This window comes from Festucalex cinctus, chromosome 9 (assembly GCF_051991245.1).
Source record: "Festucalex cinctus isolate MCC-2025b chromosome 9, RoL_Fcin_1.0, whole genome shotgun sequence".
NCBI lineage: Eukaryota > Metazoa > Chordata > Actinopteri > Syngnathiformes > Syngnathidae > Festucalex > Festucalex cinctus.
The window spans coordinates 13,544,214-13,571,201 of record NC_135419.1 but is presented as its reverse complement, the minus strand read 5'-3'; the positions used below and the strand labels follow the sequence as shown (position 1 = coordinate 13,571,201).

Here is a 26,988-nt window from a genome sequence, read left to right as displayed (position 1 = left end):
ATGGATTAAAGGTGTATCTCAAATTGTTTACCCATAAAGCACATATTAACCTGAGATTCCCTTGTGCAGTGTTGTTCAAACCTAATTAATCAGTTTCTCTCAGACTCTGTGGATAAATTACAACCAGACAGATTCTTAAGCGTCAGAGAAGGACAAGTGGGACGGAGTTACAATACACATATCTCGAAACATTTTATGCACCATCACAACTTGGAAGCTTTAAGCTCTCAGGTACAGTCTGAGCTTATTTTAGTTGGAAACTGCTCTTTTCAAAGCCTGAATGACAGGAATGCACAATGACAAACTTGACTGAAAATAAATGGAGGCTACAATCAGAGCGATCTGAGAATCAGTCATCAAAGGTCACAAACAATCACAGGGGAGGCAACGCTCTCTTTCCAGAGGGGCCGAGAAGGAGAGTCTCACCTTGAATTTTGGCAGGACTTTCTTCATTTTTAATGTATTTTGAACTGATAAATAAGTCAGCCCGCCTACACCCCTATTCTCCCCGCTTTCAGTACCACCAATAGACTGGGAAAGTGAAACGCACCGGAGACCCAGTGAGTAATTATATTTGTAAAGAGTAGTGATACAAGATACTCCCCTCTTACTGGGAGTCATTACATATCATTAGAGCGGCGTCACAACTCTGCACACACAGACACACTCACACATTGCTTCCCTCCAAAACAGGGAAGCCAATTCCTAGTTCCACCAGGGAGGCTGGATGCCCAAACTACCTCATTTGGCTCCCTACATTGCGGAGGAGCAGCGGCTCTACTCTGAGCCCCTCCCAGATGACATAGCGTCTTACCCAATCTCTAAGGAACAGTCCCAAACCCGGCGGACAAAACAAATTTCGGCCACTTGCACCCATGATTTTATTCTTTTGACCCGCCGCTTGTGACCATAGGTGAGTGTAGGAACATAGATCGGCCGGTAAATCGAGAGCTTTGTCTTTGGGCCCAGCTCCTTCTTTACCACCACAGACCGATGACGAGTCCGCGTCACTGCAGACACTGCACCGATCCGCCTCTCACAAGACCCCAAGATACTTGAATGAAGTCTCATTCTCGATCTACAGATGTCACTCTACCCTTTCTTGAGTCCAGTGAGAGTTGGAAGCTTGATGAGGCCAACAGAACCACATCAACTGCAAAAAGCAGATACAACCTCAATGCCTGGCTTCTGGAGCCAGAAATCGGGCAGCCAAGGACCCCCGTCATCAGTCATTGCCCAACTTACAATGCACTTGACCCTCTGTCCCATTCCCACGATGATGAACGCATGGAAAGGGGGACCGGTGTTGTCTCTTTGGGCTGATCCCTGCCTGTCCACGGATAATGGCCGAGCCACCAGACCCAACTCCAAGCCCGGCTCCAGAAGGGGTCCTGGAGAGCTGCGTCTTTGCGAGGGAAAGCAATGTCCAAATATGACCTATTTACGCTGAGTTACCCTATCGGGTAGCCTTTTCTGCTTCTGGTACACCATAAATATAAAGCCGCTGACAACCTCGCTTAGGGATCATTGGTGACAGCTCAAATAGGAATGTTTTTTAATAGACTACAGTGCTATTCCACACACAAAAACTGCTGGTTTATTGTGGGCATGGAATAGAATAATGGCATCTAAATTCATTTCAATGGGAAATTGATTTGCTATACAAGTAAATCGAGTTATGAGCTTGTTACCACTGTAGTAAAAATGCAGTCTGTTTCATACAAACAGGTCTAAAACTGAGCATAGACATTCAGAGCTATTTGTTGTTTTGGGTGCTGGGTGATCCTAGGGGAGGATGGATTTGGAAATCTCAATACGAGATGATCAGGATTATTCTGATCCAATCCAGCAGTTTTGAAATACAGGCATAGAATATCCTAATCCATGGATCAGGAAAGTGGGATTAGGAAATCTGGATCAGTTTTAATCTGGATTTCAATATTTAAAATACTGGGGAGTGGACTGGAATAAAACCAGATCTGCTCCAAAATTGGGTATTTTAAAACACATTTAATCTTGAATATTCAAATCCAGATTTGGAAATCCAATCCTGCCTTCAATCCAGATTTATAAAGGACGGTTTCCTCACCTTGATGCGCAAAAGTAAATATGTGGAATTAAATGATATGTTAATCTGTAGCCTCGTATTCATCTTTTGACGTCATCACCAAATATTTTCAATCTCCAGCAAAAAAAAAAAAAAAAGTAGTGGTCTTGCCGTTCTAACGTTTTTGAGAGGATTAAAGCAACAACAGATCCATGCTGTCGCCTTCCCACAAATGCAGATCAATGAGCGTAGCTCCAAACAGTGTTCCTCTAACATAAAAGCTCCCACTTTCCGTTCCTGACCTGAAGTGAATGACCCGACTCAAAGATGGCTGGGCGCTAATCATCCCGTGGTGGGTCAACAAGTGATTAACGATTAACTCTAAAAAGTTCAATCGTCTACACAGTGAGGTGGAGATGTGAACGTTTCTAAATGGGGACTCAGGAGAATTGCGGCGTACTCTTTGAAGCAATAATTACCGTTTCAGCAGCACAGAGCTTCAAGCTGCAGGAGGACGATAGTAACTTTGTGGACTCGTCTTTAATTGGAACACGAGTGGCAGAGTCTTAAAAACATCACATTGAGAACAGAATTTAAACAAGTCAACGCAGTTTGTCTAGTCACTGCGGAATCTCGCAAACGTTCAAAAAAAAAAGTGCTGAAAAATAGATCATATCCACTGTAGCTTGTCTTTTGGAAACAAAACAAATGCTGCATCTATATTTCATAATACACTGAGCAGCATCTCTCAATAATTTTGATCCATTAGGAATAACATCGAAAAGCTGGGGGGAGACGATAACTGCAGAAATGCTGTAACTCAAACAAAACAAATGAAACATGAATAAAACATTAATCACTGACATTTAGAAAGGTTTTGGAGTCAATTTGTTGCAATAAACTGGTGAAAATGTTTCTTTTTCTTTTCTTTTGCACATTAAAATAACTTTCAGTACAGATTTGTTAGTGAGAGTCTTTTGTTTCTGAAGATTGTGCTAAATATTCAGACTGTAGTGAGTATTTCAAAGATGTTTAGTGCAATATTAATGCAATATTCTGACTGCTCATGGATAGCATTGGAGTGATATTAGTGTAAAAAAAATATGGTTTGAGTTGCCTCGTCTACTTTTCCTTTCAACTCATTATCTTGTCTAATTCCCTCTGCCGCCTTTATTTCCTCATCCCTTTAGCAGCTTAATTAACACAGCTTTTCACTATCTTTATTTATTTATTTGTCTATTTACATTGAATGACTTGTGCAGCGAATAAATTACAAATGGTATGTATTATATAAAATGAAGATGAGCTACACTTGAGTTGAATAGGTGATGTTATATTGGAAGTATTTTTATTTATACCTCATCCAAAGATATATAGCTTTTAAATAGAATTCTATTAGATGTTGTGCAGTAATGTATGTCCTGCAGCCAACTTGATTCCGAATTATTACTCAATAATGAGTGCAGCGGAACTTCCAACGTCAAACACTATTGACAATTCCGAGTTTCGATGTTTCTTTACATGTGCCTCGAAAGCTTTGAGGTCCGAAGTGGGATCAGTCCAACTTTCACCGTCTTCGAATGCAGCATTAACTCGGAGATAAGAAGCTTTCCGTTCACTAAAGTGCATTGGACTTTGGATTGTTGTGTTGTTTTGTCATTTATTTATTTATTTATTTGGAATTTCGGCAGTTTTGGCCTGCCTTCGCCGAGCTGCTCACTCAGCCAATGACAGGCAGTTTTGCAACGGTGGAGTCCAAACCAAGAAACGCTTAGAACCTCCCCCTCATTTGAATAACATTTCCACTTGGCTGTACGGCCCCAAACTGCCAAAATTCAAAATAAATAAATGAATAAATAAATAAATGACTAAATAAATAAATAAATGTCTAAATAAATAAATAAATAAATGTCTAAATAAATAAATAAATGTCGAAAAGTGAAAAGAAAAATGGATTTATTTCCATTTATATTTATTTTTTTAGGTATAATTTTGGAATTCTATTTTTTTATATTTTATTTATATTTTTATATTTTTATTTTCACTTTTTGATATTTATTTATTTATTTATTTATTTAGTCATTTATTTATTTCAAATTTTGCCAGTTTTGGTCCTCCATATTGGTGCACGTACAATAGATTATTCAGCTCAACCAATATGAGTTCGCATCGAAGACTATTTAGCTCAACCAATCAGGAGACAAAAAATCCTGAGATCACGCCAAACCTGCTAGCAGACACTATTCTCCGAAATCCAATTGTATTTTTTTGTTTTTTTTTAACCAATCATTGTTGAAGGCTCTGGGCAGATTCCTTTGGCATGGCAACAAATAGAAGCTGAGCTCTGATTGGACAAAAATATAATGGAAGCAGGGCAGTAAGCCAAACTATGTAATAAAGAACTAGCCAGTTGGAAATGAAAGAATACAATCTCTTAAGACGAGACTTAAAGCCATTATTGTATTATTTTTATCGCTGGTTTCACTACATAGTATGTGTATGATAGTGTGCAGTGGATTGGATTGGATTTCATGTCAATTGTAAATGGTGGACTGATAGAGTTGTACTTCTGTTTAAGTACAAAATATGAGTACTTTTGCCACCTTTGTTAACCAGTACATAAAAAAAATAGCTAAAAAGAGCACATGTCAAGTTGAGAGTATAAGAAGCGATGACGTTGCAGAAAGCTTCGTGCTAATTTGCCCATCATGCTCTGATTTCTCTCTGGCCTTGGTTTTATTTGTGCTGTATGAGTGTGTCTGTAATAACAGTTAAAGCCGCACCATGGGGAGATTATCGGACCACGCTACATTATCGCCCAAGCACACGCATCACTTCTTCTCCGCTCATTCCTCAGAAGGATCTCGCCAAGAGAACAACTCTGTGTTTGCGCATGTGAGCCAAGCACATCTGCGCGTGTGCTTCGATTTTTATTTTTTATTTTTTTCACCATCATGTGTTTGTATGCACGAGCATGAGTGTGCGCATGCTTTGAGCGCTGACATGCCCTGTTTGCAGGGTGTGTGTGCATGCATGTAGAATGACATTTAGCGAAATGTGGTGGTGAGAGTCGAAACGTCTGACTCATAATTGAAGTGCCATAAAGGAAATATGAGCATGAACAGGCCTTACATGCTGAGCCTTACGCCAGTGGTTGAACGTCACATTTTAAGCCAGGATTCTTACCAACCTTCCAAGGTTGATTACCAGAGGTGGGTAAGAAGAGGCTACATTTACTCCATTATATTCCTATTTGGGATTTTGGCTAAAAGTATGTATTATTGATTGGCTATTTTGGTTTGTCAGTATTAGATTGCATGACTCTTGTTTCACCAATTCAACCTAACTAATGGCGACATTTGATTAAATTTCACCAATTAAATAGAGCCAGGCAGAAATCCAAATTCTCCTTGCTAATAGATTTTAGTGAGTGAGTGAGAATACAAAGAAAAAATAGATAGATGGAAGAACTGCAAAAAACCACCACAATGCTCTGACATTTGTGCCTGCATAAAAATGTCAACATTTCAGCCGACAAGAACTCCACTTGGATCTTTTCAAACATACAAGAGATGATCTCAGTCTGTCGAAAGGGCTGTGCGCAATCCGCAATGTATGCAGAGGACTGAAGATTAAGATCGAAGTCGGCAAAAGTCATATTGACCAGGTAAACATATTGTGCTGGTTCACATATGTAAACAAAAACAGTTTGACTGCCCGTTATCCAAAAAAACCCCAACGGAGCAAGCCGATTTGGAGCATTTTCACTCATCTTTCAAAGCAAACAGAATATTGCGCGGTATGATGACATAAATATGGTGGATACCATATGAAAGATTGGATTCCATTCTTTCATAAGAAAAAAAAAGTATGTGTCTACCTTATTCCGTTCTTTAGTAATCACCATTTGAAATTAGGTCATTGGAGTGACAAAAGCGAAAATACAAAAATATGAAGAGAAAAACAAGCTTTTTGTGAAAAGATCATTTTTTTTTGCACAACAGTGACTTTGACACTAATATTTTTTGTTTAGTGACAAGGCAGCACAAGTCGTTGCGCTGCCCATTGAAAGAAAAAAACAAAAACGTAATAACGTAAAAACGTTTTTGGCAGCATTCATTAGGATTTTAGAATACGTCATTAAACGTTTTTGGTGATCAAAGAGTTAATTAATTTAAGACTATTGACTATGGTTGAATTCCCACAGTTTATTATTTCATTTAAATGTTATATATATATATATATATATATATATATATATATATATATATATATATATATATATATATATATATATATATATATATATATATATACTGTATATGTATATATATTATTGGGCAATATTTGAATTTGCATATTCTTATTTTATGTTTGGCGCAAGTGACCTCAAGGTCCGTTTTTTGTTGTTGTTGTTTTTTTTTGCCATACAAGAATCAAGTGTAACTGCATATCCACTACAGTAGGTGGCAGCGGTGCTCTCATTGTCAGAAAGTGAGCAAAGAGTATTAGCTCCTCTAGATGTGTACGTTACAACATTTTAATAGACAAATGATAATATATATAGTCACGGCAGAGAGTTGGTGGGGGCACGAAATATTTTCTTCTTCTTCTGGGGGGTAACATTTCTAAAATAAGCGTACTCTTACACTAACAGTAATTTAGCTAGGTCTTGCATCACACATGAACATCTGTTTTCGACTGCTTTACCTAGATAAAAATGTTTTAATAAAAAAAAAAAAAAATACTCTTATTTAAGTGCAAAAACAGCAAGCATTCCCATACCAACCATGAACGTTCACAATAAACAAGGTCAGTAGTGCGCCTAAAGATGAGTCTTGCTGTTATTATACATTATAGAAACCTTGCATGCATTCTTTTTCCAATAATTCACTTACCATTCCATCACTTGCACCTGCATATTGAAAAGCCAACCAATACAAAATGCAGTATCAAACAAATGTGCACGCCTTTACAAAGATAGTGATGCTATTTATCTGATGCTAATGTTAATTATTGAGTTAATTTGTTGTTTGCAGGGATATTGAATTGCACTTCATATTGTGCTTCGAAACACCACAAAATGAAAACTACAACCACAATAATGAACATTGTTAAATTAATACCGCTCTGAAAGGGCTCATCAAAGCAAAGCATTCATGTAGGCTAATATAGTCCAGTTTAATTAATGAACGACACTGGATAGTTTTGTGAGTTGTATCCCAAATTACAAACATGTCTCTAGTAGCACTCATAAGAAGCGGCCTGATCAAGTTCAGATGATGGATGGATGGATGGATGGATGGATGGATGGATGGATGGATGGATGGAATTTAGCAATTGGAGTCACATGAACTAAATTCACAGGGGCTAATATGAGGTAAAGTTTCTACCACCTGGTAAATATCGCAAGGTAAATAACATTGCTGAGGCGGTATTTGGACACTGTGACTCATGTTTATTGAGGCAACAATTTCCACTCTTGTGCAAATTCTGCAGCGGTTTGCTTTAATCCGCTGGCTGAGCTTTGTTTATAAAGGGAAACAATATGCTCTGATTTGTTGCCATTTCAGCAATGGACAATGCATAAACTGTACAAAGAGGACACAGATCCTATTTTGCTTCAAGTTAATGGTGTAAATTGTTTCAATAAAAATAATCTGTTGTGTAAACAAATATTAAGGAAATGGTATTCATGATGTTTGGATGATGGATAAAACAGCTAAAAAGCTTAGCGCGCTAACAAACTCCATTTTGTGTTGCAAGCAGCTGTTTCCATGGAGCTCACTTTCTTTCCTTAGCTTCCTCTTTTTCTCTCCTCTCCCCACCAACACGCACACAGGTACAAAAACATTTCTGAACGAAGGTTCAGCTGTGTGAGTCAATCTCCAACCAACAACGATGAAGACTATTTCACAATGTTTTTGTAGGCGTCATATTTACTAGCATTGAAAAAAATCCATTTTATTTCACCACAAGAAAGACACATACTGTATATTTCCTCTAGTAGTGGCCTCCACTCTAATGTACGTCATCCGTCAGTTAATTTTTGGGTTTGCAAAAACACGCCTCTCTCAAATAGACCCCTGCCTTATCTCTCAGAAAGAAAAAAAAGTTGTCAAACGGAATTACTTCAGCTCATAAATGCGATTGTTCACACATGACCATAAAAGAATTAACTTGTGAACTCTGAACTCCTTTGCTAATCAGAACAGTTGCGCCTACTGAGGCACATAAACTCCCAAAATGAGTTTCCTGTGCAGTATTTATTTAACGTGTTGTGAACGCAGCAATTTTCAAGCTTTTAGCATCATGTGTATTCATTTTAATGTTCTGAAAAGCAAATCAATGTATCCGGTCGAGCCTGCCTAAGTTTTTGCCGTAATATAATGTACAAATAAATGTACAATAATAACAGAATAATGAATATAATAATGAAAGCCTTACCTGAATAAATGTATCATCCCTGATAGCCCATTTCCCTCTTTGCAACAGGGTTCTAATAGTTGGGGTTGTTCAATATAGTATTTAATATTTTTTATTTTTTAATTATAATTATTTTTTGTTTGTTTTTATAGTGGGCGTGTTAGTTATTTTTTTTAAAATTAGTTTTGTGTTTTTTTTAAATGATCTATTTTAGTTTGTATTATTTTTAGTATTAGTTTTAGTTTTTTTTAATATATGTGATCGTCTCTGGCAAAATGGTCCTCGTGTGTCAAAAATATTCAAATTGCACACCTAATTAATTACCTTTAATCCGATTTCAAATACATTTGAGTACCTCAAAAATTGAAAAAGTTGCAACAAGTTTAATGTTGGCAGGTTGAAATCCCTAGTTTTGAGGAAAAACTGGTTTAAAGTTTTGGAACTTGCATCTTTTAAATGTCTATAGCAACCAGTACCTGTAGAAAAATATCACATATTTATAAGTTTGACCTTTCAACAGATGAAATCAGCCTCAAATTTGAAGATCACATTCAGCTTACAATTCATCTTCTGAGGCATCAGCCAAAGTTTGGTTATTTTATTGTTGCTCTTTGTGATATTATTGATAACGTATCATGGATGCTGTGTCTCAAATGCAGTTGGTCACATAAAGAAAATGAAAATGTTATGAAATGAAGGTCACCCAGCAACAGATCCCCAAATGTGAGCAATGTGACTGAAAAGTGACAAAACAAAACGACTTACCTAGAACTCCAACTCGATAGTTGAGGGTGATCACGATGACATTGCCGTAGCTCGCCAGGACGCTGCCATCAATCATGTTGCCCGTCCCCTCCATGTAGGATCCCCCGTGGATGTAGACCATCACAGGTTTGGCCCCGGTGTCTCGTATGTCTGCAAAAGCGGCCATCGTTACCACATTCACATTGGATCCTCGCCCGTTGATGCTGGCGCAGTTCACATTCACATATGCTTGATGGTCGACAAAAAAAACAAAACAAAAAACGGACCATCACCTCCCAGGTACCGGCGCAGATGGGCACGGACTCGTCATGCGATTGCATGGAAATGCCAACTCATTAAACCGACTTCAATTCTATTAAAGTAATTGGCCATCACGGCTGCAAACGACATGTAATTTACCTCTTTGAAAACAAACTATTAAACCTGCGTTTGGCTTTCCAGGAAGCACGCTGACTTCCCAAATATGGGCAAGCAGGAAGCCATTAAGGGAGAAGAGAGGAAGCTACTCTGACATATTCCCGAACCGAGAGGGGCCAATTTGGCTCGACAGTGATCGAAAAAAAACAAAAAAAAACTCGCTAATTACACAGCGTAATTTTTTCCCCCTTTTTTTTTTTTTTTTTTTTTTTTTTTAAAGCATAGGCTTGTGTGCGCTCACTAACTTGTTTGCAGAGAGGTTCAGGACATTCAGGTCCATTTATTTTATTCCCAAACCAGAAAGGGATGGCAAGCTGGAATGGCACATCAGCCAGATAACGCACAATTACTGGCGGAAAGGGAAAGAAAAAAATAAAAATAAAAAAAGCCTCTGTCTGAGGAATAGTTTTTTGCATTAGTGAGTGGCTAGCAGCAGCGGAGGGACAAGACAAGAAAACTCGGTCTCATTTTCACTCCTGCAGCACCCCCCTCCCTCACTTTGTATCACTTTCAATCACACACTCGCTCGCCCCTATCTCCTTGCTGTCTTTCTCCCATCTCTTTCCAGCTTCTTCTTCCCCCCCTACGCGCTGAGAGTGGTGCGAATGAGAAGGGGTGCAAAGGGCAAAAAGTGACAAAGGAAGTGAGAGACTGACTAGAAAAAGGGTACAGTTGAGAAAAAGAGAAAACTGAGATGTGAAATATAAACAACACAAAAGCAAGAGGTTCAGATTGAACTGGCCTAAAAAAAAATAATATCCTGGTTGCTATAGTGACTGACTACGGTTACATGAAGTCAAAACCTGAATATTGGCAATATTCGGGTAAACCACCAAAAACACTAAAGTGCTCAAATAAGACACCTTTTCTAACGGCAATATTTGGTCATATAAACGCGTATCGGGATACCTCTATTGGTTTGTGTTTTGTGCATGCTCTAATCGCAAGGAATTTTGGTCTGTGCGGCGGCCATCTTACGTGTTTTCACCGTATTTTCTGTCTCTACGATGAAAATGCCATAATGTGTGTACGTATATGTGTGTATTTACGTCCTATTGGAAATACACAAGCAGAGGTAAACAAACATGGCGACGTAGCGCCAAAACACACCTTTGGCGCAAGGAGTAGACCAACTTCTTAATTCATGAGTGTCCAAACTTTTTCTTCAGAGGGCCACATACATAAAAATAGAAAGATGCAAGGGCCACTTTGAATTTTGTTTTACTTACTTACTACTAATTTATTAAACATGGTAAAGTCAATGAAGCAATTATACATTGTTGATATAATGTACTGTAGTTATTTTTACTGCTAAAAGTCATAAGGCAAAATGGTTCAGGATGTATTTTTTGTGTGCCACTACAGTATAATAGATCTGCCTCTCTACTGAGCAGTAGCTGAATCCCAAACTCAACACTCTGAACCACAACAAGAACAATCGGCAGTAAACTGACCACACTTAAGGACCATTAATGTGATATTTTCACAAATCGAACCTTGACACTAAGCAGCTAGTGGATGAAAACATTTTTTGCTTCTGAAACTGAATTATATTAATCACCATTACTATTTTAACTGCAAATTTGTGTCTCGCTGCATATCTAGAAAATTTTAATCCACTCTCTTTTTAAAAAAACAAAACAAAACAAAACAAAAATAGCATTGTGGCCATGTCAAAAATTATTTTTAGTACATGTCATGGGTCATCAAAAAATGTATGGCAGCCTGCAAATGGCCCCCGGGCCGTAGTTTGGACACCACTGACTTAATACGTGTGGTGAGTAGGGATGTCACGATAAGGGCAATATCGTGATATTAAAACTGCCACAATATCGTCGGCGTCATGTTCAGAATATTTAAAAGGAACACATTTGTTAAAAAAAAGTCGTTGATTTCCAATTGTGCAGTTCTAGCACCATCTAGTGGCTAGTTTATTAGTGCAATTAAATTTTCATTAGGGATGTTTTGGCCTTCTATGTTTAAAATCTTTACTAATTGTCAGATGAAGGGGAACCTAATTTGCTTGTGAAACGATCAATGTGTGCTTGCATTAGCAAGTAAGTGCCTCAATATTGTTATTAGAGATTGTAGGTGGTTTATATGCATTGCTGTTATGCACAAAAGCACAATATTGTTTTTTTTTTTTTTTTTTTTTTTTTTTTTTAGTATGAGCTCTCATTTTTACAATATTGTGATCTCTTTTTAAATATCGCGAAGGCCCCCACACTATCGTGATAATTATCGGATCGTGACCTTCATATCATGATAATATCGTATCGTGATGTTTTGATATCGTTGCATCCCTAGTGATGTATATGTACATGAATATAACGTCTTCTATTGACCCTAGAAATTTAAAAACGTAAATGACGTCTTGTTGTGCAACGACGTCCGTGAATCGCGGTTTAGACGAGATATGAATACGGGAAAAACTGTCCGCTTACACATGTAAACGCATTATACTGAATGTTTGACCTTTTACCCGAATATTGCCTGCATATAAATGTAGTGACTGAAAAAAAGTCTCACAAGATCCAGACTGGCCCTATCTGCATCTGCAAGCACTGCTTCGTTATTATGCAGCCCAGCCCGCTAATAAGATGCGTTTTCCACAACAGCCTTGACACAATCTCAATCGCATTGTCACTTTGTTGATTCACGTTTAACGGCAACGCGCAGTACATGATGTCGGCTTTTTAATTTGGCTCGCCTTTATTGAGCTGGTATCTGGGAGGGCGACAGTGAAACGTGATTTACAGCTGACACCTTTGTGTGCACACGCGTGTTGAACAGTAAGAGGAGAAGGGTGTGTGAGGTGAGGCAACTTGGGAGGGAAAACAGACAAGAAAAACAAATGTAGCACGGATGCATAAGGGATGAGGCGGGAACAAGGGGCAGAAATGAAACATTCAAAACCACACGTACACAAAAAAGAAATTAGTCACGTCAATGTCATCAGTCACCTCTTTTGTTGTTTCACGTCATGTCGCCATGACAACAGTTCAATCCCTTTTGGGAGTGTGACATAAGACGCTTCAGCTCGATTTGTTCAGAGCTATTTATTGACTTGTGTGGGAGGGGTCACACGGATGTTGGATAAACTACTCGCCTACCCAATTGTGTCAAATACTGTCATGGACTATCTTCCTCGGTTGCGACATTATTTTCGATGCAGTGAGATAGTTTGATGATTTGCTAACGTCAGAAAGCTGCTTCCTGACTCTTTCATCTGTCAATGCAAACAAATCAACATGTAATTGATCTTATAAAAACATAACATCAAACATTAGCAAGTGTGCTTGGTGCTAGAAAAGAAAAGCAGAGTTTATTAATGCACACATCAGTACAGTGGGAATACAACTTCATGCACAATAAAAATAAATAAATAAATAAAATAAAATAAAATATATAAATATAAAAAAAAGAAATTGAACAATTGTACAAGGCATGCTGGTGTACAATAAGTGAGGAGAATTAAAAACAACAACAACAACAACAACAAAAAATACTATATACACAACCCCAGACAGGATTGTTGAAACCCTAAAAACATGCTATGTAGCAAAATACTATCATATATGCTATAGTATGCTATTATTTTTCCTTCATTTCAAATTGTTTGAGTTATAAGGCATATTACACTTCCAAACCAGTTGGGTAGAACAACAATAACCAACAAGAACCAAATTTGGGTCAAAAATGGACCGATACGCTACTTGGGTTGTTTTCTACAAAATAACCTTTTTTTTTCTTTTCTTTCTTTCTTTTTATTTTATTTTATTTTATTTTTATTTATTTATTTATTTTTTATTTATTTTTTTGTTTTGGTAGGATGATTTCTACAGAACACCCAATTTTTGTTATATAAAGTTGGGTCAAATTGACCCAAGTAGTGTATCTATCCCTTTTTTGTATTTACCTAAATTTGTCTATATTGAACCAATTGTTTTTTATAGTGTACACTCTTAAAACTGCTGGGTCAAAAGTAACCCAAATTGGGTGGCATAGCTAACCCAGCGCTGGCTTAAAAAATGACAGAGCCAATGATGCACCCTCAAAAGTGAGTCAAAAACAACACAACTTTGCTCAAACATTGTTTTGACATGTTACTTGGGTCAATTTGACCCAACTTGAATTGTTTTTAGTTTTTATTAAACAAAATGAAATTGTGAAATTTGGGTCAAACTGACCCAAGTAAAACCCCAAATTGGGTCAAATTGACTCAAATTTTGGGTTGGTCCAATTTTTGACCAAAATTGGGTTATTTTGACCCATCAGATTTAAGAGTGCAGGTTTTTAATATCCAGTGCATTGGGTTGGGTGTTGTCAAAATTTTGACACAACAATAAAAAAGGTAAAAACTACCTACACACAATGACGACCAGTTTCAGCTCTTCAGTCCACTCAAATCCAATCTTCAAACCAATCTGCTTGGTCAAATTAATTAATCCAACCTTGGGTAAAAGTAACCCAATCTGCTACCACAAGTTACCCCAGCAGGTGGGTTAAGAAAATAACCCAGCATTTAGTATCTACATGCAAAACATTTTTTGCTACTGATTAAAAAAAAATAATTCTACAAAAGAGGCATTTTTTAAGGAACATTCTAAAACATCATTCAATTGAAAAAAGTGAACCACTTTCATCACCATAATAAAAATGGAAGATGAAAATAACCCGATGCTACCTTTTAACACTGAATGACAAAGGCAGAAGGATACACAAACGTCATATTTTATACTTAACACACAAGTGCACAAATGAATTATCCTGTTTTAACCAAATACTATAACTCAGAGTAAAGAAACAAAAATTACGGCACGGATGGCAACTTCATGCAACTTGTGGTGTTTATTGCACGTTTCTTCTATCATTCATCCATCCATCCATTTTCTTGACCGCTTATTCCTCACAAGGGTCGCGGGGGGTGCTGGAGCCTATCCCAGCTGGCTTTGGGCAGTAGGCGGGGTACACTCTGGACCGGTTGCCAGCCAATCGCAAGGCACACAGAGACGAACAACCATCCACACTCACAAGCACGCCTAGAGGAGACCGGAGTACCCGGAGAAGACCCACGCAGGCACGGGGAGAACATGCAAACTCCTCACTGGGAGGCGGACATGCTAACCACTCATTCGCCCTCTCCTATCATTCGTTTTCTCTAAATAGTCTTTGTTTTGTAACTGTCAAGCACCTAATTAGATGTGTACGAATGCATTATATCACGAAAGCTATCTTGCCTGGCCTGAAATGTAGCAAAAATGTGACAAAAAGAAAATGCATGACGCTGGTGCACTAAAGTGTTATTTTAAGAGAAACTTTGTACACTATACAAACTCTACAGTATGTTTTTGTGGTTGTATGGAATCCTACAAAGTTTTTGTGAGTCTTCTCTAGCTGTGAACAGTCCCGCTGACAAGTGCCAAAAATACAGCAAAGCGTGCCTCTTAACAGGACATAAGGGGGCAGAACCTTTCAAGTGAGTACTGGATTGATTGGACTGCTGGCGGGCCCCCGTTGCCCACTCCTGAGCTTAGTCAATATTCCACTTCTGAAAGTGAAACCCAGTCATTTATCCCCTCTCCTTCTCCATCGGCGCCTCTGTAGCGTTGCCACCATCCAACTTGACCGAAATCAGTCACATATCTGACATTAAGAACGGGCCTCGACACAGCCGAGTGGCACAGGACATGGGGCGGGCGGAGAGGAGATAAGTGCGGCTTGGTGGCTGTCAGCGGTGGACCGAGTGGGGGTAGCTATGGGTGACAGTGCCCTGATGTGGCCGGACATGACACGCATCCTACTGTAATGTTCTTGTCGGGGCACGGTTCACACTTCAGTCATGAAAAGTCCATTTACACATTTAAAAATGGCAGTATTTTTTCCTCTCTTTCCTTTTTACAAAACATTTGGTGTAATTACAGCACATTATACAGCTGCTACAAGTCACTGACAATATTTGGAATGTCACAGAATATCTGCTTCCATTCCCTTTCATCCACATCAAATGAGTTACTCCGTCTGTGTGTGCGCGCGCGGCTCGGCCTTGGAGGGAAAAGTGCTAAAGTGAAGGAACACGCTGTAACAAATACACGTCTTTTCACTCACAAACAGTGTACGCATGAGGACGAAAAAAGAAACAAAACAAAAAAAACATCACAAGTCAGTTGACTTTCACAGGCCGACATCCATCATTTCCCTCCACTTTCCTACAATCTCAGTGTTCTCTTGACATTTCCTTGATTAACTCAGGTGTGTCCTACGGATTTCAAAAAGAAAAAAAAATCTTGGCATGGCAAGTCACACATGAAAGAAGTGTGAAAGTGAATGCCTCCTCTATGACTCTTTGCATCCCTACTGCGCGAGTAATGGCAGCAATGACCTTTGGGTGAAGGTGACTTCCTGCTTGGCTGGCGGTTTGCGGTCCAAATGTGCGGTTTGGCACGAGGGACCGCGCGGCGCGTTGCATAGAAAAGAGATCGGAGCCGAGGATGGATGACGGCTGAGAAAAATAATGCGAAGGGGACCCCGAGTTCCCTGTAGCTATTGCTGTAATCCTGAACACACACAGACAGGTGTTTGCCCCCAGAATGAAACGAGAATTGGTTTCTGTCACAGGATGGAAAACTCAAAGCTGTCATATTAAAAAAAAAAAAAAGAAAAAGAAAAAGAAAAAAAAAGACTAAATCAAAAGCAACAAACAGGTAGGATATGTTTGACTATGTGAGCTGCAGAAATGCTTCAAAACATATTTTGGTTTTTAGGCAAGTTGGTGACAGAAAGCAGACCAGCTAAAATCAGGTCTAAGTTGTGGTGCAGGTGATCGAAATAAATGAGTTGCAGGAATTAGTATTTTTATTGTTATTATTATCATCATCATTATGTTTAAAAGATTTTTATTGGTGGGTCTAAAAAAAAAACAAGCTTTTGTCATATATACAAGTGGCCATAACACATTGTCATTTTTAGTTGAAACATCCATATAAAATAAAGCCTTACATTTTGTGACAGATCAGGATAAGATTTCAAATTAAACAGATTTCTTGACTTTTCTTCAGATGGGGGCACCTGCATCTCTCATCTCTTTCGTTGTTGATACATGCCCACATTTTGTGAAAATGCAAAGCCTCTAAAAGAAGACACAGACTGAGCAGGTTTTCGTCCGTCAGTCCGGGTCAATACAGACGGTTCTTGTCAGTCCGTGTATTTTTTCGAGGTTTTGCATCATAAAGAACTTGCTGAAAATGTTGGTATCCATCAACAACGGGAAGTGACGGGAGACTTTTCATCGCTCAAGTCCACTTGCATTGGGGCCAGAACGGAGCTGTGGCGTAAAAAGCACACAATATTTTGTGGCGCATTCACCTCTACTAGTATCACCCCACTTTTAGGAAAAACAATTCAATGAAATAAATCTGACGGACGTGTGTCGGATTTACCGCTCTTGCAGGTTTTAGATTTTATGTCCACCTGCTTGTTCTTCACCAATTATTTCTTGACACTTGTGAGAAAAGGGCAGGAGGTTAAAAAAAAAAGAAAAAAAAAAAGCGTGGGCTGCTAGTGCCAGATGTGAGTCAGCCTGTCAACTCTACCAGTCCATTATTGAATTATTGAACCTGTTTTATGCCTTGAATGATTTAGCAAATAAAATGGGACTTTTTTTTTTGTTCTTTTCTTTTTGTATGTAATGTTGATTGAATGCAGCACTAATGAAGTACAAATGAATTATTTGTGTTAATATTTCTACACTCTAATATTCACTGGCAGTTTATTCTATGTGCAATATGTATGGCCACATACGGAGGTATTTTATAGGTGTTATATGAGGGAGGAGCCAAGGATAGCTTGTTGGTTTCGAGTGACTGACGGTGTCATGTGTATGCTCTTGCCTTCACGGGTTGTTGATTAAAAATAAGATAACCAAGTGTGTTATTGTTTGATTACCGTCGATTGCGAGTTTTTGTGATTTTTTGGGGGGGAGATTTTGAATTGCCATGACATCAAAGGAAGTGTAAATGTGTATTCTTGTTTGGACATGTTATTTGGAATACTCACTTCAGTTTTATATTGAAATGATATTGTGCTTCTATATATCAGGAGCACTCCTCAATTATTTTATGCCACTAAAGATGTACAGTATAACAAAATGTTTCCCTTATGTTGTTTTCCCCCAATTTATGCACTTAAATATTTGAGGTTTTTTTTTGTTGTTAATCCTTAATTCAGCACATTGTTTTTCCATTAATTAGTATACAGTACAGTGTTCCCTCGTTTGCCGCTGAGGTTAGGTTCCAAAAAATACCCGCAAATAATGAAATCCGCAAAGTAGTTAGCTTTGTTTTACATTTATTCTAAATGTGTGAAGGCTATAAAACGTTTCACAACACAGTTTATACACATTTCTCATCGAGGTGGTTACATTTTCTCACATTTCTCTCATTTAAAAACTCTCAATATTCAAACCGTCATAAATTTTATAAAATAGGTACATTAATGTAAAAAAGAATGTGTCATGACTCGAGTCATGCAGGCGGTTTGTTTGGGGTCTTGTCTCATGTCTGGGTTCACGCCTGGGTCAAGTTTGAGTCCACGACCTGTTAAGTTGAGGTCAAGTGTCTGTTTTGTGTGACCAGCATCAGGTTTCGGCTGGATTGATGCTATGTGATGTTATGTGATGTCATGACTCTTTAATGGTCAGGAGCCAGTCAGCAGCCAATCAGATAATTCCAGGTCAGTGCTGGTACCCACATGTCTAGCCTCAACCAATGAGATCGATTCACTGTCTATTTAAGCTGTCTGAGAAATGTGTGTGTTGCCGGATTATTACTTCCTGTTTCTCCGTGCTTTTCCGCAGCCCAAGGGGGGCTCGGCGTCTCGTGATTCTCGATGGATTCTCGTTGTTTTTTGTTTAGTCAAGTTATGTGAATAAATAGTTAAAACGTTATTTGTGTCTGCGCTTTGGGATCCAACCCTTCAGCACACAACAAAATGCATGCAAAAAATCTGCAATACAGCAATGCCGCGAAAAGTGAACCGCATTATAGCGAGGGAACACTGTATTTTCATTCCTTTAGAATTCAGGATATTTTAAAGAAAATATACGGTGTGTTTTTCACTGGTGTCTGTGTATATTTTGTTGTTGGGTTCATGCAACGAGTGTCAATCAAGCTAGGACCAACACTGCTTATTGTCACCCTCCTAAAGTAAAATCTTTTATTTCCCCCGTTTGTCCAAAAACACGAAACTGAACAAAATACCAATTATATTATGTGTATTAATAATTCAATTTCGGGTGCAGAATTGAATGATCCGTTTACATAAGGATTAGTGTTGTTCCGATACCGTTTCTTGGCCCCCGATACTGTACCCGATACCCAGCTTTGCAGTATCGGCCGATACCGATACTTAAGGTGTTTTTTTTTCTCTCAACATGAAAAAGCTGTCCTGCCATTGGTTCAGAGCATTCAAGGGCCAATAGGATATCTTAGATCGGCATGCAGTGAACATGTCACATATCAGTGAATGACCTATATTAGTGTTGGAATTAATGGTATCGGCATGTTACTTGTGAGTACTCACCGATACCACTGTTTTAATGCAGTATCGGCACCTCCGATACCAGTATCGGTATCAACACTAATAAGGATGTAGTCAATTTTAGCAGAGGTGGCTAGCATCCTGAGCTGTTAAAGTAAAAAAAAATAATAATAATTGTGAAAATATGAACGAGGCCATTCTTTTAAGAAGGTGACATTACAGTATGTTGCTTTATTCTTTCTTTGTCATTCTGAAAGGGGGGGAAAAAAACTGCAGTAAGGGACTCGAGACGCTGACTGCGAGACAGTGAGAGGAGGGGGAGCGCGGTTGTCAAGGCAAATGTTACAATATATTTTTAAATCACGACTACTACTCAAAATGATGACAGTTTGTCAGACATGAACAAAAATGTTGCACAACGCAAGCAGGTAGTTGTGAGTTAAAATTTCACGTAAATACACATTGTGCTGATCCTTGTGGCATCAGAAAGAAAGGGTTAGAAGGGATGGTGTGCAAATCGATTCACCAGTCCCCATGCAGGCAGTCTGAGGTGAGCTGGGGGCTTTTCTAGACGGGCATCCAGTTATCCTTGTGCAACGGAATTAATGGTAATACCCGGGCAGGGGGAACTCGGCTCTGCTCCCTGGCACTGTAACCGCACGATCGCTTCTGTGTTTGTGCGCCTGTCCTCGTCGGTGCTTGGAAGCAAGCATTGTTTATGCGTTCTAGTGCGTGCACGCTTTACTTATTTGATGGTTTGGGCTGCAGACTCTCAGCGGAGGCCTCCCCTCCTGAATGGAGCTGCAGCCAAACAGCAGGCAAGACGGACTCACAGACACATTTACTTTCCATTAGCGGGAGCAACCTGGTACACAGAAGCCATGTTTAGCCTGGCTTCCTTTATTTCCACGGACATTTTTTATCCGACGGTGGCAGCTATGGTGACTGGAAGCTCACACTTGCCTATTTACAGTGCGATAACGGCCTCTGGAAAATTGGGTCTCTATTGTGGGACAGCGTAAATCACCAGCGACTTGGCCTACACACTCACGTTGCCGCAGGGAATCCGAGGCGGAATTTGAATCGACTGTGGCGGTGCCACTGGGTTGACTGTCACTCCAAAAGACATGAAGAGGAAAAACAGACAGGGATGGTCGGAGGGGGAGCCTCGGGGACAGACTGACAGACAGAAAGACGTACAGTATATAAGCAGGACATGTAACTGTTTACCTTCCTTCACGTTGTCAAATAGGCGACGCTTTCAGCCGTTCATTTGTGTGCGTTTTCACAGGCTATTGCGAAACCTACTTTCAAACGAGACCTTCTGTGCTTTGAGCGCCATTAAAGTTCAACACAAACTCAAAAGAAATAGCTAATTAGATTATGTTCGCAGCAGGACTTGTTGAAAATCCTATGTTTTGCAAAAAAATGGTCGACGGCGTGTTTTGTCCTCAAGGTTACGTATAAAAGGCTTTTCCCCTTTATTACGTTATTGCAAATCATGCTCAGTTCTACTAAAGCCTTCTCATTTTCTTTGTGTGTTGCAAGGCAGTGGTCACCAATGGACCACATTATGATTTGAAAAATACAATCATTTGAAAATGTAAAACACATCTATTTGTAAAATATATTTGTTAAGATTTATAGAATTAAAATATATTTATAGGAAAAAAGGATAATATTAACTGCCCCCGTTAAGTCATTGTTGATTATTGAAAAATCATGAACATGATCACATAAACAAATATAATTATGAACTCATTCAACGCCAGCAATTTTTTTTTCAAGCATTGAGTGCCAGCCAATTTCACACTTCACAGAATATTCTGTTTTATGACTGTAAACACAGAAACAGTCAAATTATAGATTAGACTTTCTTTTTTCATCCCAAAAATTTGTCTTTAACTTTACCTCCATTTTTATCATTATAATTTATTATTCTAATTATTTTTATTGCCCTGCGATTGACTAGCACCCCCCCCCCCCCCCAAAAAAAAAAAAAAACGCAGAAAATGAGCTTTTTGTGCAAAACTGACTTTTTTGCTAATAATTTTTGCCTTAGTAATGCCTCAAATAAAATATCTGAAGACTTCTTTTTCTATAACACCAATGAAAATGTGCAAAATAATGTATTTACAAAATAATCACTAGTGTAACAAATTTAAATTTGGCAAACTTTACAAACTATTACTTTTTGCACACAATTTAGTTGAAGCACTTAGTCCTGTGTGTGCGCGCACGTATATTGTCATCCCTTCTACTTCTTATTTCAAATAATCCTTGTCATCATTTCTCTCATTTGTCACACATGTCGTAGATTTAACATGATAAACACTTCACAAGCTGCTTGTAGCAGTCACATTTCCAAAAATCTGTCATGTTCATGAGCTTCTGCATTGTTTGATACACGTTGAGCTCATCCAAAACCCAATGTTGCCGTCTGCTGGCCATGGTTATTTATTTATTTTTTTTTTACTTCCCCAGCTTAATGATCAAACCAGAGCTGACCAAGACTTTTATCCGCACATTCCAAAAAGAAAACAAGAACAACAACAACAACAACAAATAAAAAAAACATTGTCGTAATTGACGACAAGTTCCGTCATTGGCGCTCCTCGTTAGGGTTCTTGATTGTAAAATTCACATCAACGGTGCTCAAAACCCCAAGAAATAGCTTTTCTGTTAAAAAGGTGACCCCGGTTATAGGAAAAGTTTATATGTACTTAACATTTGTTTTTGTTAGCAGTTAAGAGCTATTAAAAAAAATAAATAAAAAAAAAGCAGTTAAGAGATATTTCCATTCATCATTTGGAACAACATTAAAGAGACGGACGTGATTATTTTACTGTTAGGTATTGTTGTAAACGATAGCAAAGCACATGCGTGCTTTCGCTCTTTTTGTTCTAATAAAAGCGGACTGAATCGAAGTGCATGTCCAGGGGCTGGTAACATGGGGGAGGACAGCTCAAAGGTAGTGGGAGGGGAGGGAATTATCCCCACATAGACGGAGGCCCAACGGAGGCAGCATAGTAATGCACAAGCTGAGCGATGGAGGTGCTGAGCAGCCAGACAAGACGGCAGCTCTACACAATGAATGAGAATGTGGATGAGAGGTGAATCGCCAAAGAGCGAGCGAGTGCGAGTTCTCGCTGTTTTCTTATTCTGCGTGCCCTTTAACATTAAAACAAACATTCAATTGTCATCAGTGACATACGCGCTGCATTCGCCGGGAGGGGATTGCTATTACCTGCAGTAATAGTACCAGGGAGTAAAAGCTGAGCCGAAGCGGCTTGCGAGGAATTTTTAGTTTGTCGTGTTGAGATCCATCCTTGAGTTGAATGCTGCCCTTTTTCAAGACGCAACACTTTGGGGGCGAATCACAGAGGAACGGGGGGAGTCCCTGAACAACTCTTCCTTCCGTCTTCCTGTCTCGGGCTGACACTTCAAAAAGAAATATTTACCAGAACAATGAAAATCTTCTCGATCACGTTAAGGGATTGATGGCCGACGCAGGCTTTAGCTACAGCGTTGCGACGGAGATTCCACTGGGATGTTATTGTGCTTTCGACGGCGCTGTTCCGTAAATAGCATTAGTTGCGCTCGGTAAAGAATAGATGTGTCACAATTTCAGTCAGGCTAGTCTTGCGTGGCTTAGAGACCAAGCCAGTGTGAACACGAGCGTTGAAGACGTGCCAGACAAACGGATTGACGCTTGTCAGCATTTTCGATGGCACTCCAGGCGAACATTCGCGCACGTGTGTGGCTTTCCTTGAAGCCACGCAAAAGATGCGCGCTGAAAGAAACTTGCCGTCAGTGGGATGAGAAAACAAGTCAACATCCGGAGACATCTAGCGCCTCAGTTGCCTTTTTAAGTTCCAACCGGCATGTCTTTCCGGGCCTCCCGTCAGTCCGTCACGATTTCAAGCCGAATCATGTCATCATCATCAGTCTATTAACTCCGTTGCCATTGCTAAATTACAATTCATTGTAATTGAGGACCGTCAGTAAAAGAAAACTGTTTACAAGGGTAAAAGCAGAGGTCATTCGTCATTGATTAGTGGACAGCCCATCAGTCCATCATTGTCAGTCCGTCATCCCGTCATTGTTATAATAACCGTTGTTTTCTTTTGTTTTGTTGTATATCACAGTATGGGGCAACGGCATTGCAGTTTGTAGTTTACAAAGTACGCTCAAACGTATTGATATAATGTAGTGTAAATGCTAAAAACAGACTTTCAATCTTTTGTTTCTTCTTCAAAATCCCTTCAATCTTGAGGAAAAATAATGTTGCATGGCTCCCGCAGAGTGAGGGAAGAGGTGAGGTTTTACGACACTTCTCAGACAGTTCAACGTTGAACAGACAAATGTTATACTTATACAATGGATTGATTCTTATAAAATTTAAATCGTCACTGCTTGTTGCCTGATTTAATTCTTGTCAAATAGTTTCAGAGATTTTACTTTTTTTTTTTTTTTTTCTACTGTGCCCCGCGGTGGCTGGCAACCAGTTCAGGGTGTACCCCGCCTACTGCCCATAACCAGCTGGGATAGGCTCCAGCACCCCCACGACCCTTGTGAGGAACAAGCGGTTCAGAAAATGGATGCATGGATGAGTATTTTTTTCTACAAGTATTTTTAATTGTGCTTTGTGATACATTTCTAATTCACTCACAACTATTAATTTATTTTTAAATATAAAAACTTCTCTCAGAAAAAAAAGATAGCAGTAGAATGACTTTATTCTCAGAAAACTGAGTTTTTGTTTTTTATTTTCTCATAATATTTTTTGTCACATTTTTCCAATTCAGTGTTGGTTTTTAATATAGTGGTTTTGGATTTTTCACCTTTTCCAAGTGCTTGTTGATGATTTCTGTAAGTGAATAATAATTAATGGGATACTTTACTTATTTAGCCATTTTTGGGAGTCAAACATTAATATTGAATAAATTTGATATTTTCATTATTTTTTCACGGAAAATTAGTACCTTTAAAAACACATTTTGCAACTTGTTGTCGACTGAAAATGACATCACAAGGGCTCAGGTAACCAATCACAGCTCAGCTTGTCAATGTCACATGTTCCAAACCTAGAAAACAGGTGAGCTGTGATTGGTTACCTGAGCACTTGTGATGTCATTCTCAGTCGACAGCAAGTTGCAAAATGTGTTTTTAAAGCTACTAATTGTACGTAAGTATCAAATTAATTACAGACAAAATATTAACTTTTTATTGCTATAATAGGCTAAATAAGTGAAGTATCCCTTTAAGAAACAATGCTTACTTTATCATGTAGAATAATTGCTATAAAAGGCTTTTTTTTTTCTGGGGGAGATTTAGCATTTAGCCTACGTTTTCTAAATAATGTATGCTCAAACGAAAAAGGATCAGACTTGTAGAATGGCAGCGGAGATTTAGTAGTCAATTAGCACAACGGTCATCAGTTATGCTAAGTGTCCTTCCATCAATGCTAGTTTGTCAGTTTTCGACGATTCACGTCATTTTTCATTCATCAAAATGGGCATCTGACGTATTGACGAAATATCCACCTCTGCCCATTTCTACAACTTCATAACAAACTATGGTATCTTCCTCCTCGGCTCTCTTCCCAATAGTTTCTTCTTCACCAAATATGTCAACACATGACATACAAATCCAATTTCTGACAGTTCTTCATCTCGATACTCAACATCATGCTTGCATCACCTGCCCTGGAGCGGCTCACCATGGCAAAGGCGAGACAATATCAAGGGTTTGGTTAAGACTCCGGGACTTAAGCCGTTTCTGTTGCAGCACGAGAATCATCTCTCGTTCTAATCTCACCAAGAGATCCAGCCTGAGCCTGGAATATCCCAAGATAAATATGGAAAGTGAACAATGCGATTGCTGAGCAGCAACATTCCATTTTCAACACCACTCGCCTCTAATCCTCTCCAGCGGTCCTCGTGAACTGCCTCTCCTCATCCAAATCTGCCGGTAGACCTGCTGAATAGGCTGATATGACACCGCCGCTTCGCTTCCTCTTGGCCATTTTTTGTGCCACAAATGCGACGGCTGACCACACCTCCAGAGGGGGTCTCTTACCGCCACCTCTAACAACACCTTGTCAACATGAGACATTCAAATGACTTAAGCGGGACTATTATGTAGGTTGCCACCTGATCTCATCCCGACTCTTGCGCAATCACGCGGGTTCAATTCAGATGCTGCTCACATATATTCATTCCTTTGGAAATTTCAATAAAAATATATGAACACATAAATAAATAAATATTGTAATAAGAAGAAAATGCTATAATAAAAATGAAAAAAAAAATAGAATTAGAATAATCATGCAATATCTTTGTTCACCATGAAAATACCTTCGTCTTCATCACCGTCGTTATCCAATAAATCCTCGGCCTGTTTTTTCGCATGGGCACCTGTTTGGTGAAGCAGGTAGAGACATAGAGAGGAACAGGCATTTTTTTTTTTTTTTTTTTTTTTTTTTTTTTTTTTAAAGCAACATAATTTTGTGGCTTATTCCATTGAAAATGCCTTCAATGAAAGTGCCACAACAGTAGTTGAGATCACAAAGAAACATATTGACATTACGTGAAACTGTATTCAATACCATCAAATACAAGAGTATTACAGCCATATCACAAAGAATACGATTGTATATAATATGAGAATAATGTCAAAAGGTACAAGGAAAGTTTGGTATATTATGAGAAAAATATTTCATACAAACCGCATTATTATCTAATCAGAATGTCATATTTGTTTGAAGAAACTCATTCAATCTAACCAGAATATACAGTAGTCATATTTTCTGAAAAGCAAAGTTGTAAAGTTTTCATTTCATAAAAATTAAGTAGTAATATCAGCGTAAATGTACCCAAGCGTTATGATGGGATGATAAGGATTGCGTCACATTAGCCCAAAAATTACAAAGTCAACATGAATGTTTTCGTCACACAATTCACAAATTTGGATCATACATAATAAGAAAAGAAATTAAAGAAGCACATTTCATAACAGTTGGAGGAGCAGTCATTATCGTAATAATAATAATAACAATAATAATACATTTTCAGCAATATAATGAAGCAAGTTTAAAAGCAACAATAAACTCCACAAATTGGCGTAATTGTAAAAAGGAATACCATTGAATTCCAAATTAGCACCTCCTTAAAATCAGTGCACTTTTGTTTCGACTTCAGTGGTCTGTTTTTGTTTGGGGGTTTTTTAAGATTGAGACTTTAGGGGATTTTTATTCTCTTCAGAAATGCACCTCGTATCAATTCTCAACTCAACATTCACTCTTGAAAGAGGCTATAGAGAAGCATAAAAAAAAAAAAAAGCCTGCAGACATAACTTGCTAACGACATGCTAATTGGCATGAACATGCTCAAGAGATCAGGCTTTAAACTACAAGGCCGACGCATGAGCAAGGATTTCAGCTTCCCAGGAGGTGGCCACATTTGAATAAAACACGAGATTGTGGCTATCACGTATACGCGCTAATGTGAGCAACCTGTCTCTGCGCCCTGCACGCTAGGTAATGTGATGTTGTCCTTGTGCTGCATGTAAGTGCGAGCCCTCCAGGGCACCTGAACACCATGTAAACTTGCAGTGATCAGGTCTGTTTTCTTGCTTTCCTGCACAGAACTTCTCGGCTGTATACTTAGTTTGATATGCATACCCTTTCGACTGCTAACAGCAGGGCCTGTGGCTAGCAAAACTGCTGTCAATCGATCAGTGTTGGAGTCAAGCAGGAGGTCGACAAATATAACTTGTAAGGTTCGACTTTTTTA

At 38.7% G+C, this 26,988-nt stretch overlaps 1 protein-coding gene across 2 annotated transcripts in view; it reads right to left on the bottom strand.

Annotated features, from left to right (window-relative positions):
* Window positions 1-26,988, bottom strand: part of nlgn3a (neuroligin 3a) — a 179,447-nt gene that overhangs the window by 102,886 nt on the left and 49,573 nt on the right. The window contains exons 4-5 of one of the 2 annotated variants that reach the window (XM_077531982.1): window positions 25,552-25,611; window positions 9,239-9,388 (exon numbers count right to left, since the gene is read on the bottom strand). In XM_077531982.1, coding sequence (XP_077388108.1) covers window positions 9,239-9,388; window positions 25,552-25,611 — 210 coding nt within the window. The remainder of the gene's footprint in view (window positions 1-9,238; window positions 9,389-25,551; window positions 25,612-26,988) is intronic. The other variant, XM_077531983.1, reaches the window with a different exon arrangement.